Genomic DNA, 20,438 nt, shown 5'->3' on the forward strand with positions numbered 1-20,438 from the left:
GAAGTTTTATTTTCAGTATCATGTGCAAGTATACTATTAATTTTAGTTTGTTAAATTCTGATTGTTAAAACTATGATCAGACTGAAAATCATACCAGAACAAAATAGTTTATATTAATGTTTAGTTTTATATTATTTTATCAAATGTATATGATTAATCACGAAGAGCATTGTTCTATATTTAAATTATAATTTGTTTTTGAAGATGAAATAAAACTTGACCTAAATCATGGTTTTCGAAACATAATGAAGATTGTAACTATTACCAAATATCTTGTTGAATTATGCTATAGAATTTTAAGAATACCACGTTTTGACCAAATTAGTTAGACTATCCATATTTGACTGTGCAGCATAATTGCTTAGATTCTTTAACTATTGTTATTAATTTGAAAACATAAAACCAACTTTTCATATGAAACAAAATATATTTATTCATTAATTAAAGTCAAGAATTATGTGTTCTTTCAAGTCCTTATGACTCCAAGAATTTCATGTCAAATGGAACTCCTCCGTACAGTTCTTGACATGTGTATGGAACCTTACAAAATTTTAAAATTTATGAAACCCATACACATGTCAAGAAATATATGGGACCTGGAACTTAATAGAATTTCCCGTTCTTTAGAGAGCCAAACCGCTAAGATCGTGGGCACTCATATTAGCATGAAACATTAGAAGAGTGTGACAACAGCTTTTGACAATAAAAATTAAAGCCTCAAATGGAGAGAAACGCAAAGTAATTGACAATCTGTTTCCACAATAACACCACTCCTGTTTTCTCCTAAAGAAGCCAAGATAAGCACTTCCTACTAAGGGTCTCTGATTGTTCCATCCAAAAGACCAGCACAACCTGCAACATAAGCACCACAATGGTAACCCTGTGATTCATAAACCAAGGTATCAATATTGCATTTGAGGAGTATAATCGGAGGAGGCCAGGAGAATAAAGGAGGATCTTAATTCAAACTACAGCTGTCGAATACTGTTGCTGTTGATGCGCAGAACACCAGCTACCAAGAAAAGTTTTGGCTGGGCAGGAGAAATAGTAAGCAAAATATACTAAATTGCTCCAAGATTGAAAGAATAACTAGTAGGTCATATTGCATCAAAAAGGAAACAATGGGGTATATTACTTGTGCAAAATTATATAAGAATGATACAACAGAACCAACAGTTTTAAGGGGTTTGGACCTCTGCAGCATAAATAAATTATGCAGCTATTTTACAACTTCAGTTTTTATCTAAGAAGAAAATAAGGATCAAATTCATCCCAAACCGAGACATCCTTAAATTCATGAATCAGCTCCTCAACAGCTCTTTTCTCAAGTGATTTTACAAGTAATAAATAAAGATTAGAAATCATAGGATTCCTCAAAAATGGATTGATAGCTTTACCAAGTTGGACAACATCTGATACTAGAGCTGTATCGTCCTCAATTTCGCCATTGCAAATGCACTTCGTGAGAGTATAAAAGCCAAGCAAATTTGCATAAACAGGTAAAAATTCATCTTTGTGGTTACCTACACCACCTATCCAATCAACTCTTTCTTTCTCAACTTGGTGCTCAGCAAATGACATCAACTGATTACAATATCTTTTTCTCCAGCTGTATAAATAGTTTTTCAACTCTTGTTTTATCGCCATATCAGCCAACCCTTGTTTTAAAATGGGAAGCTTCTCCACATGATACAAACAAATTTGACAGATCAACAACTTTTCTTCATGATGATTATCAATTTCCTTGTCAAAGACTCGCCTCACAAGATCTCCTTTCCGTACAACATAATTTGCTGATTTCAGTACCCACCGTAAGAGAAAATCTAAGTAATCGATCCAGTGGCCAAAGATAGAGGAAAGGTGCAGAAAGCTCAATTGAATCACTTTATCAACTTGGGTTGGGACCTCTCCCGCATGAGAGCTGCTTGATCTTTTTGACAAAAAGCATTTCTGTACATTCAAAGCAAGCCTTTGTCTGACCCCATCATCTTCATCCTCCAGCAATGTGATGCACAAGAACCATATCTCAAGCACTTGATTAGCATACATATTAACAGCTTCCTTGAGTTCAAAACAGATATCTGACTGTTTCAAAGGGATCTCATGATTGAATACAGAATCACTGATGAATTCAGCCTGTTCCAACAGACCAGATGCAATTATAGATTCAGCAGCTGCCTTGCGCATGTTTGCAGGCTCAGACGAAGAACTATGTTCCTTAATCACATTAACAAAAAGAGCAACACATTCATACAAGTAGGCTGATCTTTCTAATTGATCTGATTTGTTACATTTAGCAGTGTCCTCGTTATAGCCAAGAAAACAGCTGGCTAACAAACTTGCAAAACGTTTCACACATATAGCCATGCAGCAAATGAGTGTCTCTTTGGTCTTTGTATGTCTTGTGATTTTGTACAAGGATGTCAGTTTATCCCATAACTGAAACATGGAATCAGAATCCATTGTACCAATAAACCCAATTTCAGCAGTCTTTTCGGCATCCAATTTCTTAAACTGCAGTAAGTTCCAAAAGAAAAAAATCCTCAGGATGTAATTCATACATCTATGGTTCGTCTCTGTGTCCAATAATTTAAACAGCTTTGTCTGCAGGTTTGAATTAGTCCACTGCTGAATAATTTGACTGCTAGACATATGATGACTTTCGCTGATAGATTCAGACGACTTGAGAAAGTTCAGAAGCCATTTTAGTGTTGCAAGCCGAACTTCATATGATGAATCTGACAAGGATCGTATCAGCCTTTTCTGAAGGCCTGTAAAACTGTTTGTTTCAGATAAGTTCAACGATTTTGAATCAGGTGAAAAATGCATACGAGGCATCTGAACAATCCCTTCATCTATCTTAGAAACCTGCAGCACACAACTGAAATAGGAGATGGCTGCCTGTTCACGGAGTTCTGCTATAGTTGGGTCGTAATGTGGAAATTGTTTAGTATATTCTACATCTAAGCATTCTGTAGATAGATCCAAAAGCAAATCACGAATTGCATAAAAAGTTTTACCACGACCGCCTGTTCTTGCTATGCTAAGCATGTGATCGAGCACTTTCAGAAATGAGGCATTAAGGATAGGGCAAGGACACCATTTTGGGCTCATAAGCCATGACCGTGTAGCAAGAACTTGTATCAAATCCCCAAGAATCTTTTCTTTCTTCGTAAAATCAGCCAGGTCTCTACAATTTGCATCCAGAAGAGAACTTAGTTGCAATAGCATTCCATGGACTGAATTGAAAGAAGGACAGTATGTTCCTTTATTGGTGTTCAATAACAATGAGGAAACATGAGTAGCAGTGGTTTGATCATCCATGTAAGGCAATTCAGAAGCAATATTCAAGAGGACAACTGAAAGTTTCTCATTAGATACCAGGCCAACTAAAGCTTTAGATGCAAGAACGCGAACTCGCAGATTACTCTGAGTTGAGCATCTCCTGATGAATGGCATAAAAAGGAAAGGATCCAGGTCATCTCCACTCTCACTTGATATTGGTGAAGGCTTGAGCCTGGACAAAAGAATCAACATAGGACACAAGCTTGGATGAACAGCCTTTGCAAGATTAGATTCTGTACGGCCAGAGGTAGCATCCATAAGCAAATCAGTTGCAGCTTTCAGTTCATTGTAAAAGAATGGATGTAATGAGGGATACCTTCAGAAAAGAAAACAGAGTTAGCTGCTACTTGAGGTGGCCATAACACTGGCTTTCAATATTTACCTATCAGGAACTCAAAATAATAATAATAATAATAATAATAATAATAATAATAATAAAGAACCCCAAAATATTAAGTCATGATTATTGGTAAAAGCTCTCAATCATTCAGAGAATGCAAAAACCGTTTTCATTTTTTAACCTTGAGGATTTCAATCAGTGACATGAGTATGAGATATGCATTCTACCCTTCTCCTTTTTCCTTTTTTCCTAGTTATGCCTTAAAATATATGCCTCGAAATAAAAGAGACATGCAAGAAGCAAACTGCATGAATTAAAATGTCACCATAAACTGAAGTAAGTTATTGTCCCTGATAATAATATAGCATATAGTCAACAAAATGATAAGTGTAAATTTCAATTAACCTGCAGTTAAACTTCATTCATATTGATATTGGATAGGAGCAACAAATTTTATGAACAGTCAGGAGTTTGAAAGATCAATGCATGATGGTTGAACATTCATGCTCATGCAATCATTCAAAGCCACTCAAGAAAATATGTCAAATAGAAGAATAATAACTACAACAATATCTCCTATTCAGAGAAACCATACCTATGAAAAAATTCAAGCCCACTTAATGCACGTCGAGCAGATTCTCTTTTTTGAACATTTAGGAATCCTATCATGCGTCGTACCAAGGCAGTGTATGCTTGACATGCACTATTTCGGACCTCCCAGAATGGAGAAGAGAAAGAGCGGACTGAAATAATCAAAGCCTCCGCAGCAAAACCAGATGTATCAGTAGCCAGGTTTGTGTCATTGAAAGCAGCTCTAAGAACGTTAAATGCATGTACTGTTGGAATTAGACCCTCATGTCGAATTTTTGATTTCTTCTCCATCCCATGACTCTCAAATGATTTTTCAGAATCAAGTTCTTGGTTTGATTTTGCTACTGAAAGACTGAACGACTGAGTGTTTATGTCCTTGGCATCAACTAGACCTAGCAAAGAGCTGTTAATTACATCTATTAGCCATCGCAAAGCCTGTGGAAGAAGCTTCTTGGGTGCTCCTTCAGGCTCAGAGAGAAACAGAGCAATAAATGCTGCAGGAATACCAGCACTTCTCCTTAACAGATCATCCACAACTTGTCCCTTGGCCACAGTTCTTTCCATAAGTTGCTCCATCCAAGATTCTGTCAACCTGCAAAGTCTGAAAAGGGAAAGCCCACATGAAAATATGTTGTGCAAAAATAGAAAAGGAGGTAAGTAAACAATTGTAGATGCAGGATAATTTACAACCAAGCTCAGGCAGGAAAAAAGGAGTCGGGTAGTTTCTTTTACGGGGAAATGTCAGACATCAATAATAAAAGAATATGTGAGAGCAGCCAAAAGAGAAAGGTGCGGAAAAAAAGCCAATGGATATGTCTACAATGTGCCCAGTAGACTGTTTGTTCCTCTTTTCACCGACTTATTCCTCTAGAAAGAATGGAAGTGTGGACGAATCAACATCAAATAGAGGAATTTGGTTTTCTTATCAGCAATAAGATGATAAGAGCATCCCTTTCACAAAAATCTACGCAGGAATTGAATCCTAAAATGGACAAGATACAACAACAAAATTACACAGTACATGATAAGTTAAAGATGATCCCTTCTTCCCCCTTCTTTGAAAAGTGAATGGCTAAACAGGATTAAGGCCAGACGATTAAACATCACCAAACTATGTCATCCAATTGGCATACATGTAGAACAATAAGAAGAAAAAAAAGTTGTACTAAAACAGAAGATTAACTATGAGAATCTGAACAGAAGATTAAACACCAATCGAATAACGGACATAATAATCTGAGGTATAATTTCCTAATTGCTACAACAATCATAGGAAAATATGGTTCACAAATAAGATTCAGAATACAGAGAAAAGATATCAACGAAAACCTCAAATTTTAGGAATCACATTAAAGCCCGCATTTTAAAGGTCAGATTTTTCTTTCAAATACTTGCTCCATATTGTAGTGTCCTTTTCAAATTAAGATTTTCCTATTGAGGAAATATAGGATTTTGTTGCTATGTATAGGAATTAACCTTCTCCAACTTACTGAAGATTACAGCTTCTTGCATTTTTCTAAATTCCTACCCCATTAGGCAATAGGATAGACTTAAATCTATTATGATCTATTCAACCAAGTGCGTTTTAAGACTTGATATTGAAACTACATGTAGCCTTAAAACATGTTTACCCTGCTTCAATCTCAATCTTTCTCTAAGCCACATAGAACCTTCTGTGTTTCTGTTTCTTCCTCTAGTTCCTCTTCTTTTTGCATTTCAGAATTTTTACCCCTCCCATTTACAGTACAACTCTACTCGCTTTAGAAAGGGAAAGATGTTTTCCAGTTCAGGCCACTGCTTACAGCTATCACCTAAGAAGTAAGAACATACCTTGGGTCATTAGAGCAAAGCAATCTGTTGCAAAGTGCTGTAAATCCAGCCCTTGTCTTATCAATTGCTCCATTATGCTTCATCTTCAAAAGAACTTCCAAGAAGTGGTTCCCAATCTCTTCAAGTTGTTTCAGATCGAACATTGCATTGGTCATAGTCAGTGTGGAAGGGTATTTACCATCAGAAACATGGGCTTCCAGTGAACCAGAGCAACTAATGCTGCTCGGCAAAGGAATTTTTCTAATAATGGTTCCTAGAAGAAGACTCACCTGAAAACAGAAAAGATATAGTTTGCCACCAATCTTATAATCACATAAACCCACAAAACCCAGATTACAAGTTATATATCTTACTATTTTCCTAAAGCATTTCATACTTTAAATAAGAAAGTAATCAGAGAAAAAGAGCATTCTTGCATTCAACATAAAAAAATATATTTTGGGCATAAATGATTCGGTTGCAGCGAGCAAAAAAATATATATACACACACACACCAAGTACCTCTTTCATAGCTAGCCAACAACCGACCATGACAATCTGCTCCAGCCCGCTGCTTTCTTGCCCATGTTTTGAATCAGTGTCCCCGGGTTCTGATGACCCTACCATATCCACTTCATCTATCAAGAAATTATCATCATCAGGCATTTCATCCATGTCAGGCAGATACAAAGCATCTGCAGAAACCACCCAAAGTGCTATTGAAGTAATTCGCATGACCAATCCCAACAGTTTCTGCAATGATAGTCTAAACTCAGATATGGTAGAGATGACTGAATCAGAATTCCAGTCTAATTCATCAAAAGTATACCGCATAGCAAGCAGAACACCATGAACAAAACTACTTTTGCAAGCTTCAGAAAGATTCCTCTCTCCCTCCTCTACAACAATATTCAGCCAATCAATCAATGAGTTTATATATTCTAATACAGGAGGCTTAGACCCAACTATTTGACCATCTCCACAAACTATTTCACATTGATTTTGAATACAAACAACATCAGCAGAAGCTCTGACAACCCATCCTAGCTCCAAGACATACTTCCTGAATATGAGCTTTAAAGTCAAGGCCCCAGCATCACTTTCTCTCACACGTGGGCTGCAAACTAAGTTCTTAGCCCATGCAACCACTCTCTCGATTATGCCTTCACTTGAAATCCCAGGAAGGGGCGTTGGAAAATACAGCAAGATACGAAAAGAGTTCTCTCTCAGCCTGTCCCAACTATCAATGATAGATCCAACTAATAACAAAGTTGAATCAGGTGAAGTTATTCCACTACTGTAAGGACTAACATAGCTTTCAGGAACAGTGGAACCGCACTTATCTTGAGAAGGTGGTATAATAGACCAAACATTAAGCATTATCAGTATGAGCTCCATAGCCATAATTTTTCTTCTATAAGGAGCAGACGGATAGCATGAGAAAAATAAAAAACAAGACAACCATCGCATAAAATTAAAAAGGTCCCCTGCCCTTTCAACTGCAGTTTCTTCAGTTTCCTTAGTTGACGGAGATTCATTACGATGGTAGGTCAGAAAGGGTTGCCAGGTCCCATGCTTAAATTGTCTCTCCAGAGCTGTTCGAACTCGAGAAAAGAACTTTCGGAACAAACTGGTCCACTTCATCTGGAAACCTGTAGAGCAACTTCTCATGTTCAGTGGAATAGCTTTTTTCAGAAGCGTCAATTCTAAATAGGAAGGAAGACTAGATGTCTTTGGGTTCAAGAAGAGCAACTCTGCAGCATCTACACGAAGCAACTCATCAGTATGACTCAGTGCCAACGCTAACCATTCAACCAGGACCTTAAACTCTATCGACTTTATATTGATAATGGCATATAGATCAGTGCTATCTATTCCCAGTCCATTCTCAGCCTCCAATGCAGCTGAAGTACTATCGCATAAATTAATATCCCCCTCAACCAAAGCAAGCGAACGGCATACCTTAAGCAAAGAGACTAAAACAGCCACTTTCTGTTCAACCCCCAGTTCTATGTTTGTGATACCTACGTCAGGAAATGACAGTCCATGCAGCTCTTCACTAGGGCCAACTGAGATAAACGCAAGCATGGGAAATATGCTATCCACATCAACCTCTAGCAAAACTGGCAATGCATAAGTGTTCAAATTCGAGCGAAGCTTTGACACTCCTGCTGCTAGCCCATAAATAAAAGGGGGTATGCAATAGCCTCTGTATACTGCATACCCTTTCTCAACACCGTTGCTGCTCCAACACTCATCACGCAAGCACTCAAGGAAGCATTTCAAGAATGTTGTGACCGCACAACACACGTCATCGTCAACATAGGCTTGCACAGTTTCAAGGAGCAAGTGAGGACTCATTTCCAGCATTGTTTTTGACCCCAATCTCTTTGTCAAGAAAGCTAAAGGGGCATATCTTCCCTTGCAACGTGGCCCTAGCCTGAGAAGATCTGAAGCAATACTTTGTAGAAATGATTTTATTCTCTGACTACCATCTCCCAAATGAAGATTTGATTGAATGTCTAAGAAAAGGTCAAAAACCTGATGAACTTGTTTCACTGTTTGACTTAAAGGATCTTCCAAGTTATTCCATATAATCTTCAGTATGCGGCTTCCCATTTCCTCTGGAATCGGATCATAATTATCCGATAGATCAGTTAGATTAGCCAACAACGATGTCTTCATCTGTTGCAAGCAAATTTGCATCACCGTCAATGCATGAAAATTAAAATGGCTATCAATAGGGTTCTCACAATAGTGACACAATTCAGGTAAAATCCCATCATACAAAATAGTCTTAACAGGACCAGCACACAGACCATTTTCCTCCTGGCCATTCAAAATACTACTTGATACAATAAAATGTGAATTTAATACTTTCCTTGGAACAGCAGTAAGAATTCCTCTAATTAAGCAGAGTCTACTTAAAACAGAAAAGCTAAATATTTCAGACCGCAAGTCCCCTTTAAAAGGAACCTTCAAAATAGCATCTCTAAACTCAGGATCGTCCTTATTGCGGAGAATCTTACAAGTAGATTGACTAAATATACCTTCAAATATAACCAAACCAAGCTCCTCAGCACTAAGACAGACTTGCAAAGCAGCACACAAGCTTACCCCTGCAGCTACAAAACAATCTCTGGTAAACGCCACTGATTTCAATATTCTTACCAAAACCCCTAAAACCCTTCCCAGAATATTCAACACTTCACAATCAAAACTGTCAGAATCATCCTTAAACTTAGCTGGAAATCGCTGAAGCAAGTAATACGAACAAGACAAAGCCTCTTGACATTGCTCCATGACGATAGGAGAGGGCCTAGCCCACTCCAAAGTCTCGGAAACTATACTCTCCAACCCCAAAACGACATCCCAAGCAAAGAAAACCGCACAATCTTCGACAACATCCACCAGATAACCCAACTTTGGAATTCCTAGAACGGACAAGGCCACGCGAGATAAACAGAACCGCTTGCTCCGATTCCCTTCCGTTTTGTAGCTACTATACTCCTCACAAAGCTCCCTAAAACACTTAACAATCAAGGACTGTAAATCTTTACTGTTAATCTTACATAAAGCAGAGATCAAAGTTCGATGCAAATGTTGAGAATTTTCAAGGAACAGAACTTGTAAATAAAACTTGGAAGCAGTTATTAACAGTAATGTATCAAAGGAATCTCCATGTATGGATGATGATGATAACAATTGGGTGAAAGAAGTAGCGAGGTTTTTGGCATGGGTTACTTGTGAGTAAATTGAAGACAAAGAGATAAGGTGATTGAGTTCAGTGAAGAAAGGCATAGATTTCGAGTTTAAGGGTAAGTGAGATTGAGATAACGACTCTGTAAAAAAGGATGGAAATACAACCGCACTGTATGTATAACGGTGCCGCTGCTGCAGCGCCCGCCATTTTGCCGACATTTTCTCTTGATTATCTTCTCTACTGGCTACCTCTCCGCTTGAAGAGAGAGGTGGCACGGCGGCGTTAATGGCGGCAACTCGTAGTGAGAACTGCTTTTATTTTAGGGCAGAGCGGGAAAAGCGGACTTAATTCGTATTGGGCTCGACTTATTGGGCGGGGGTTTTGTCTTTACAAAATTTTCTCCTCAAGTCTCAATTTTATTTCTGGAGAAATTAATGCATATATTAGAGCATCTTCAATGCAAGGTGTTTGATGAGTTGGATGGTGTTTGAAAGAGTATCTTGCATTCTAGTATTAGATAGAGTAACAGATGTTACTTAAATGATTATGGTAATATTGTCTATTTTTGGCATTCTTACTTTTTATATTTGTGGAATCATAATGTCAACTTTTAGAGTTGTTTAACATTAGAGTCTGTTTTTTTAATCGTCAAATGTGAGGTGGACGAGAGAGAAAATAAAATAATATATTTTGAGATTATATATTAAGTTTAGGCAATTTTAAAGGGTACTTACATTGAAGATGCTTTTAGAGCTCTCCGGCTATGTTCTCTCCGGCTATGTTCTTTTTTATTGATATTAAGTAAACTGAACTGAATTGAATCAAATGTTACTGAACTGAAATGATAATATTAGACGTTAAAAATAGCAAAAATTAAAATAAATAATCTTATAATAATAATGGCAATAATAATAATTATAATAAATAATAATAATTATAATAAATAATGATAAATTATTGAACTAAACTGAAATTACTTATATTGAAATTAAGTAACATAAAACATAGTCTATGTATACTTTGTAAAATCAAACATTAAATCTCTCCATGTATTTGCAAAATCAATTGCAAATATTATGATATTTTTAGAAGAAAGTATAAAAATAAATTATGTGATTTGACTTATTTGCAATCACATTATTTGTGGTTTAAAAATTTATAAAATAGAGATTATGCATTTATGAAATTTACCAGTTAAAGGACATCTGAGTCAACTTTTCAATCAAACAATATTTATGGTTTAATTAATTTGCAAAGACATAACTTATATTTTGAGTAATTTGTAAAGACAGTATTTTTTGTTGCTCCAAGTCGTTAGAGTAAATAGTAATCACATTAATTTTTTATCTAAATTTATAAATTTCACAAAGCACATAACTCATTGTAAATCCGCCAACAAAATTTGTTTTTATATTTTTTCCATATTTTTATATTATGTTTATATTTTAAAGGTGGAGGGATCAAACCTTAAAATTGTGCATTATTTTCAAAAACAAAAATTAATTGAACCCTTTGATCTATATATGGCTTTTTATTTTAGGGTATTTTCATCTTCCCCACTTTCTTTATCCGGTCATGCCCCTGATTTTTGTTGTCCCGCCTACCCTTTGTTGGTCCCTTAGTTATGTGAGAATTAGTTCTAGAGGGGGGTTAATGGAACTATTAAGGATTTAAAAAAAAGTGTGCGTTCTTAAACGTTTCTCACAACACACACCACAGATCAGAGTGCAAATGTTAGAGTTCAGAGACAATTTTAGTTAAGTTGTAACTAAGATTGCTTCTGTCCTTGATTCGGAGAGCAACACTTAGAGGGCTTCTGAATCTTGCACGTTAGAGATAACACTCTGTTGGATTAGCAATTCAAAATAAAGAGCAAGCAAATATACAGAGTAAGAGTTAGAAAATGATACTTGGCAGATTTATCCTGGTTCGGCCTCCTACCTACATCCAGTCCCCGAAATTCATCTTCCGGTCTTTACTCCACTACTGAGCTCTTTCTGGTAGAGCACAAACCCTTATAATAGTTGTTGAGCCAATTACAAAGTACCTTTTTCTATAATTCTACACTCTCCGACTAACTATCTACCTCTGTTTGCTAAATACCGAACAAACAGAGCTTCCGAACTATTCTGGAGAATTGATGTTTTTTGTTATAATCTAAGAACACATTGAATGATCTGAAAGAAAAGATTACACAAGAAATATGGAAGTGTTTATGTAAAGCAGTTGAGATAGTCACTTAGAGCTTTTTGCTTGAAGATCATTCTTTCTCTCGCATGTCTTTGTATCTTCAAGGTTGCAAGTGAGAGGCTATTTACAGTTGACACTTGAGGAAGAGGTTATTTCGAATTTCAAAATAACCGTTGAGAGGGAAAGTGTGCAGCTGTCGTTTTCACTTTCCAGAGGCCAGAGCCTACAGCCAATCATCTTGTTTCTTGTATCTGTTGGTTTGTCTGTTGCGCTTTGATCAGAGTTGGTCAGAGTTTGTCTTCATTGTCTAACCAAATCAGGTAAAGTGTTCAGGTTGACCAGGAGACAGACTGTCTGTGGTTCTGAAGCTTTCCTTACCAGGTATAGGCAATTGGCAAATGTGTGCAGGTCAACTCTGTCTCTGTTGATCGTCTGTTGATCTTATCAAGCGTGGCTTGATTCTTATCTTTCGAGACCCTTTTGATTTAGAGTTGGCAAGAGAACTTATGGATCCTTTTATGATTAGGGCTTAACCTTTTGATTCGCATGCCTTCTATGGTGATGGGCTTCGTTTAAGCCTTAAGGCTCAAATCAACATCTTTGAACTTTTGCTTAAAATTGACCAAACACTTCAACAAATACATCAGTATAAATAAATAATTTTTATCTCTTCATGTGTTATTAATTATGGAGATATTATATTAATATATTTTTGCCATAATCAAAATTTATGTGGAAATTGTGTTTCAACACCCTTTGCTATAATTTCATAAGCGGAATTATCTAATTGCCCCTATAAGCGTAATTCCATAAATCCCTCGCGGCTACGCTTACAACAAATGCATGAATAACGTTGTTTTACCAAAAACGACATTGAATTATAAATTTATTCATGCATCTTTACTTTGTCTCTTCCTCATCTTGCGTCCAGCTCCTTTGTCAAAAAAAATTATAATTACGAGGCCAGACCCGACATCCCAACTCAAATATGGTTCTTCCACTTGCTCACCATTGTAACAAATTCTAATACTGTCGCAGCTTCCATGGAACAACTAGAAAGCGCTTCCTTAGCAAATTTGCCACATAAACAGAATCGCATTCCACCCATAGTTTGTGCCCTCCTTTTTCCAAGCAATCTGAATCGCAAAAATAACGGCTTTGAATTTTGAAATATGCACAGAGGGAGTATCCACTCAAAACGAAAAAACAACCCCGAGCAAATCCTCGAGTAGTTTGAAACACTCCCTTTGCGTCTCCCATTTCTGTATTAATATTTGCATAACCATTTGTGTTAACTTTGAGCCATCCTGGTGGAGGACGAACCCAAGTAACACTAACTATATTAGGAGCTCAAGGTGGTCTAAGGGGAATAGTAACTGCCTAAGAACACGAAACTCATCAACATTGTTTTTCATATGACCTTCATTACCAATACCGCCTTCACGGATAATAATCCAAAGCCTACAGAGCACAAGATGAATTGAGGGTGTTTCATTCTCAAAAATCACAATATTTCTAGTGTGCCACAACATCCAAATCAAACTAACAACTTCAATTGACTATAACAAACCCACTTGAGAACTGAAGCTATAATTTAAACAATTCAAGGTAAAAGCAGCTAGAGAATCTGTCAATATGATATTTTTACCAAAAAGAGAGCTCAACACTCTCCAAGCAACCTGAGAAAAAGAATAGTGAACCAGAATATGTTCAATTGATTATGAGGCCGCTTTGCATAAAATACAATGGGAAATAGTAAGCATGACACGCTTTTGCAATTGGTCATGCGTTGGCATGTAACCCAATAAAGCCCTCGAGCAAACGATCGAACGAGAAGGAGGAATGACTTCAGACCAAATAAACTTGCACCATTGAACCTTTGCTGCATTATTACCCAATGAAAAATAGAAACCCTTGATAGTAAAAATACTTGAAGAAGAACATGTCCAGACACAGAAGTCCTCATCATCACCGCCACGCCTAATCTCCATAATATGCTACTATAAAACCCGTAGAAGTTGCTGTAGGTTTATGCATGACTCTTGATAGGGGTTAAAAACCTCTATCTTTTAGTACGGTTTTAGGGACTATTTTGTATCTTTTATTTCCTCTTTATTTACTTTAATAACAATTTATTATTGTTTTGTCAATTTTAGGTTTTTAAATTACTTTTTAGCTTTTTATTAAATATTTCTAACTTTTGTCAAATATTTTGTCACTTTTTATAAATTAATCTCTATTTGTTATTTTGAACTTTATCTGTACCCAAAATTAAGAAATTAACGTACCAAAAATAAATCAAATTTGACTTGGTAATTAAAAAGGATTTTTGGTAGGATAATTAATTAATTTTAGGTGAATTATCTAAATAATATATTATGAGATTATGTGCAGATTTTTAGAGATAAATGTGGAGATTTTTAAGGATCAGAATCAGAGACCCACTTGGCGCATCAAAATCAAATAAAAGTCATGCAGAATATTTTGGCAGATTTTTAGCGATTATCTTTGGGCTTTTTATATTTAAATAATTATATTTTATCCCCAAAGATAAATTAGTTTTTATTAGATAATAATTGGAGAGTTATTTTTTCATTAGAATAGCTCTTTGTTAATTAGTCTTTCGTTAGGAAAGCTTTTTATTAATTAGTCTTTCATTAGGAAAGCTTTTTATTAATTAGCCTTTTATTAGGAATAGGTTTTATTAATTAGTTTTCCATTAGGAATAGGTTTTAGTTTTTCATTATAAATAGTTCCATTTGTTAAGAATTATTGTCATCTTTCATTATTGTAATTTACTTTAGCTTTCCCCTTGAAGTTCCTCTCCATCTCCTCCATCTTCCTCAACCTCCATTGAATCTCCTTCAAAGCTGTTCACCGAGGAATATTCAAGGTCCGTCCTTAAGACCTAGAAAGCCGGCTGCAGAGTAGACAGGTTCCCTGAAAGGGATTTTCGTATCGCCTTTTATCTTTCCTTGTTTGTACTCTTTGATACAGTTTATGAATCCTAGGCTAATTGTATCCTGTGACATTGTTCTTCGCCTTTAATAATATTTTAGCTCTTATTTTGTTCTATGATTATTTGTTTAATCTTTGTCTTACGCTTTATTCAATTGGTTTAACTCATTCAAAAGCCCCAAAATCTAGTAGGCACATATTATGAGCTGAATCTGACCTAGTCAGAGCCTAGGAGATTGACGACCTCTTAGTTGATTAAGCCCAAATTGCTGAGCCTTAGACCTAGTTTCGGCCTTACAAGAGAATCACGCACTAGGAACTTCATGAGGGTAAGTAGGGTTAATCGCCTTGAATACAAGTGACTTAGATTAGGTTTTTAATCAATAGACCCAATAACTTAACTTCATTATTATCGTTCATACCATGTTCCTTCGGGTAATTGCATTAGTGGAAGATCACCTAGGAGTAGTATAACTTAATTAGGAGTAGTTTAACTTAATTAGGCGTAGAATAACTTAGTTAGAATTAGCATAATTTAGCTAGGAGTAGCACAATTCAACCTAGGAGTAGATTAACTTAAACAAACAAACTCAAAACCCACAAAGTCTAGATAACACCTGAGACCAAGTAGCTCGATACTTGTGGTAAATAAGTCATGTGGATTCGATACCTGGACTTTCCAGATTTATTACTTGATAACGACGAGGTACACTTATCCCTTAGTGAGTCTCCTTTACGGGAGGCGCATCAACTCTCTATTGAGAAATTCCTCAATGCTATTAAACCGAGCACGTTGGATATTACAAGGGCGATTTATTTGTTCACCCACCGAGGTCTTAATCCACAATTCACTATAGAAATTCATCTTTGCATTGTTGCCAATCCACTAATGAGTTAGATCCCTAAGAATATAGTAGACCTCTTAGATTGATGGCCAAATTGAAGAATTAGAAATTGCAGCTTTCGAAAAACCGAAACATACAAGAAAACGCTGTTTTAAAAGAGTTGAAAATAAAGAATTTCCAGTAAGTAATTCCTATGCCATCTTGCAAAGAAGAGGCTTATTAAAATGAAGCAAATCTTTTATGCCCAGACTGCCATTCTCAATTAGACTACAACAGACTTTCCATGAAATAGTAACAAGCTTCCTCGTGTCAATATAGCCAGTCCATAAAAAATTCCTAATAGAATTAATCATGCCTTTCAAAAGCGCCACTGCCCACTTGTAAATAATGAAGGAATGAATGAAAGCCATTGTCAACACCGACTTAATCAAAGTCAGCAAATGAAATAGAAGTTTCTTTTCATTTACTAAAATTAGCCAGAAACCTATCCGCAAGAGATTGCAAACAACGCCTACGAGCTCCAATAAAAAGTGGGATGCCAAGATAAGAGAAAGGCAACTCCTGCAGCCGAATGCCAATTAAATTTGCCAAAAAAGCAGCACGTTGGGCTAAAGTATGCTTCCTAAAATACACAATCGACTTTCCCCAATTGACAATCTGCCCCGGAAGAACACCATAAAAATCAAAAAGTTTTTTAATAGTGCGCATATTCCGAACAGTAGCTTTACAAAAAAAAAATCAATATATCATTTGCGTATAACAGATGTGAAGGAAAACAACAGGCAAATAACATATTATCAAACTCTCCACTTGCTTCTAATTTAGCGATCCAGCGACTGAAAAAAGCCTCAGCAAGACCAAATAAAACATGAGATAAAGGATCTCCTTGACGAACCCCACATGAGCAAGTAAAATAGCCCCAAAAACGACCCCGAACAAGAATCGAGACTCGAGAAGAAGAAAGGATATTAAAGATCCAGTCTCTAAACTGCAATGAAAAATCGAAAGCTTCTAAGAGTGCAAGCAAAAAATTCTAATACAGCGTATCAAACGCCTTTCAAATGTCAATTTTCAAAGCCATATTATCGCCAAAACAACATTTGTCCAAAGAATTAATCCCTTCTGAAGCTGCATATGTACAATGGTGGATACTTCGATTTTTTTATGAACCCGAATTGGTTCGCATAAACAATGCGAGAAGCAATAATTGCAAGTCTTTCTGCCAGAATTTTAGAAATAATTTTAAAACTAATTACTCATAACAATTAGTCGATACTGATCTACTCGGCTGGCACCCTCGATTTTAGGAATTAAAACCATGGGATTAGAATTCATACCAGGAAGAATATGACCATTGTTAAAAAAGCTTTTAACCATATTACAATCATCGGAACCAACAATATTCCAAAAAGTTTGGAAAAAAATCCATGTAAAAACCATCAGACCTAGGTGCACTCTCTTTATCCATAGTAAAAACTGAAATCCAAATTTTCTCATTTGAAGGACATCTCGCCAAACCAACATTGTTTTCTGTTATGACAGACTGGGACATAACATCCGCAACTACTCCTAAATCCAATGAAGTGCTACGACTAGTAAAGACCTGAGAGAAATAATCATCACATGTGAATAGATAGCTTCCATTGAGTTCGTAATTTCTCCATTAATTTCCATAACATCAATTCCAACCCTCAATTTTTTAATAGCAGCAACTCAGTGGAAGAAAGATGTGTTCCGAACCCCATCTTTTAACCATTTAACTCTACTCTGTTGAAACACAATTTCCACAATAATTTTGATTTGACAAAAATATAAATTGGAATTAATATCCCTAAATAAAATTGTCAACACATTAAATTTAAAGCATTGATTTATGTTATACTAATGTGTTTGTTGAGTGTATGGATAAATTAAAGGGAAAAGTATAAAAATAAACCTTGTGGTTATACCTGTTTTTGATCGGCACCCTTGTGGTTTAAAAGTTTACAAAATGGTACATTGAGGTTCATTCCGTTAACAAACACATGCTAAATTGACTAACGATGTTAAAAAAAGTCAAAAGTCAAAGGGAAAAGAGTTAATTGTGTCCTTATATTTATTTATTTTATAAATTAACTCTCATTATTATCTAATTATCACAAACAAACCCCAAAATAAAAACAAAATATCAAATTCACCATCTTCCTCCTTCGCTCACTTCTTTCTTTAATTTATTTTCCTTCTCTCTCTAAACAGACTCACTCTCCATTTCTATTTTCTCTCTCTAAAATATTTTTTACTCCTACCATCGTACACTCCTCCAAGCTTACTCCAGTCAATGAATTCCTTCCCATAAATACAATGAAAATCAATGTTGAATGTGTGGAACAATGAAAAAATCGAATTTGAAAGCATAAGAAAAGAAATTTGAAAAAACGAAGAAATACTATAGTCTATCGTAGAGGTATGAGTAAGGAACATGTATTTACCTCTCTTTGCATTTCTCCAGAAACCTCTATAGCGACATTTTGCGTGAATCGATAGATCTATTACACATAAAAGTAAATTAATTTAAAAAAAACAAAAAAGATAGATCATGGAGAAGAAAATAGCAGTAAAATGAGACAAACCTCCATCAACGAGTCATTGTTCATTGTTCGAATTAATAGATTTAGAGTATTTCTCAGCCAGTTTTAGAATCGTTTCTGCCTGTTCAACATTCCACGAAATTATTTTGAAACAATTAGTAATTAAAAGAATAATAAATGTTTTCTCATCTTCATCCAAATCAAATAACCTTATCATGATGAACATCAAACACAACGACTGTTCCGTTGTAAAAGATCGTCAACGGAGCCTGTCAGAATCGGAGTCGGAGGTGGTGGATTCTCAACAGCAGGACTAAAAGAAAAGACAAATTGAGACAATTATTACTTCGAATAAATTGAACATGGAAGAACCGGAGGAGGAAATCACAGACTTAAGAATCTTAGTATTCATTTTCGAAATCTCAGTATTCATTTTCAAAATTTATGCGATTTTTCAAATTTCTCTTATTGGTACAAGTAAAAAATATTTTGGAGAGAGAAAATAGAGATGGAGAGTGTATGTTTAGAGAGAGAAGGAAAATAAATTAAAGAAAGAAGTGGGAGAAGGAGAAAGATGGTGAATTTAATATTTTGTTTTTATTTTGGGATTTGTTTGTGATAATTAGACAATAAGAGGGTTAATTTATAAAATAAATAAATATAAGGACCAAATTAACTCTTTTTTCTTTGACTTTTAACACAATTATTCAATTTGGTATGTGTTTGCTAACAAAATGAACCTCAATGTACCATTTTGTAAATTTTTAAACCACAAGGCTACAATCGGAAAACAGATGTAACCATAAGGTTTATTTTTGTACTTTTCCCTAAATTAAATTATAAGTGTAAAGAAATTAAAATAAAGCCCAAGTCAAAGAGTTAAAGTCAAAGCCCAAAGATCTAAAGGGAAAGGACAAATGGATCCAAGGCTTGTGGATTGACTCAGCCCAGCAAGAAGAAGGATCCAGAAGAAAGTTTTGCCTTCACCATGAAGCTACTGATTTCGGGAGGCCATTTGTGGAAAGATTTAGAAGCAATAGATAAGTTGTCGCTGTGTTGACCTGAAGACTTTGCCAAAAATGGAGAGACAATCCGATGCTTCTGTATAAAGCGTTAAAGCGTTGTTGACCAGGAAACAAAACGCCATAGAAGACATTTTTGTGATTGGCTGTGGCACTGGCTGCTGAGGACGAAAAGGACAGTAGAGCCGTTTCCCTCCAATGCTTATTTCGAAATTCGAAATGACTGATGCCTTAAAGTGTCACTATAAAAGACATGTCATTTGCTTCATTGGAACTTGATCTTCACATGCAAAAGCTCTAAGCAATTTATTCTTGAAGTTCCAGCAAAAGCAAAGAAAAGCAATATTACACAAACTCTCATCTCTTGTGTAAACAATAGATTAGATCAATCAAAGAGTTCTTAGTTTAGAACAAAAATTTATCAATTATTATAGTTAGTTCGGAGGCTTTGAGTTGCTTGGTATTTAACAATCAGAGTTAGATAATTCTGAGTATAGGTATATAGAGGACGATACTTTGTAACTACTCATTGACTATTGTAAGGATTTGTTCTCTACCAGAAAGAGCTCAGTGGTGAATTAAAGCTTGGAAGAGAAATTCTAAGGACTGGATGTAGGCAGGAGGCCGAACCAGGATAAATCCGCTGAGTAGTATCTTCTAACCCTTATCTCTTATACTTGCTGGCTTTTGTCTTTGTTGTGTGATTACTTAACTTAGCCTGCTGAGTTGTTGGATAAAGTGTTGTGTTGAGAAATAGACTCTTAGAGCATCTCCAACAGCCTCTTAAGTTGGCTCTTAAGTTAAAATTTGAGGAGAGAGAATGAAAATCCATCTCCAACAATCTCTTAGTGGCTCCTCAAATCACTAAGAGCTTCTCCATCCTCTATATTAATAGAGAGTCTCTCTCCACCTCTTAGTGTCTCCTAACTTCATTTTTTTTATTAATAATTTATTATTGATGTGTCTCTCTCCTCACACTATTGGTAATGTAACAATAAAGAATAATCTTAATAATAAAATAATAAATAAGGAGTGAATATAAGGAGCATTGTTGGAGATCATATATCT

At 35.7% G+C, this 20,438-nt stretch overlaps 1 protein-coding gene across 2 annotated transcripts; it reads right to left on the reverse strand.

Annotated features, from left to right (window-relative positions):
* Positions 1 to 1,102: 1,102 nt before the first annotated feature.
* Positions 1,103 to 10,132, reverse strand: LOC136233894 (uncharacterized). Of its 2 annotated transcripts, XM_066023625.1 has the most exons (5): positions 9,136 to 9,260; positions 6,608 to 8,770; positions 6,107 to 6,375; positions 4,281 to 4,877; positions 1,103 to 3,661 (listed from the first exon to the last, which is right to left on the reverse strand). In XM_066023625.1, exons 2-5 carry the CDS (start codon positions 8,768 to 8,770, stop codon positions 1,240 to 1,242), a joined length of 5,451 nt encoding a protein of 1,816 aa, XP_065879697.1. In that variant the 5' UTR covers positions 9,136 to 9,260; the 3' UTR covers positions 1,103 to 1,239. The 2 variants fall into 2 exon arrangements, with proteins under 2 accessions (XP_065879697.1, XP_065879696.1); XM_066023624.1 differs by having other exon boundaries at positions 6,608 to 10,132.
* Between the last annotated feature and the right edge of the window lie 10,306 nt (positions 10,133 to 20,438).

The sequence above is a fragment of the Euphorbia lathyris genome, chromosome 6 (assembly GCF_963576675.1).
Source record: "Euphorbia lathyris chromosome 6, ddEupLath1.1, whole genome shotgun sequence".
Lineage (NCBI taxonomy): Eukaryota > Viridiplantae > Streptophyta > Magnoliopsida > Malpighiales > Euphorbiaceae > Euphorbia > Euphorbia lathyris.

What these genes read in the sequence shown, in the direction of transcription:
- LOC136233894 (XM_066023624.1), bottom strand. Translation starts at nt 10,006, where the DNA reads ATGTCGGCAAAATGGCGGGCGCTGCAGCAGCGGCACCGTTATACATAC. An exon ending in GTTGGCTAGCTATGAAAGAG is followed by an intron (nt 6,376 to 6,607) that starts GTACTTGGTGTG and finishes TTCTGTTTTCAG; the next exon opens with GTGAGTCTTCTTCTAGGAAC. An exon ending in GGGCTTGAATTTTTTCATAG is followed by an intron (nt 3,662 to 4,280) that starts GTATGGTTTCTC and finishes TCTTTTCTGAAG; the next exon opens with GTATCCCTCATTACATCCAT.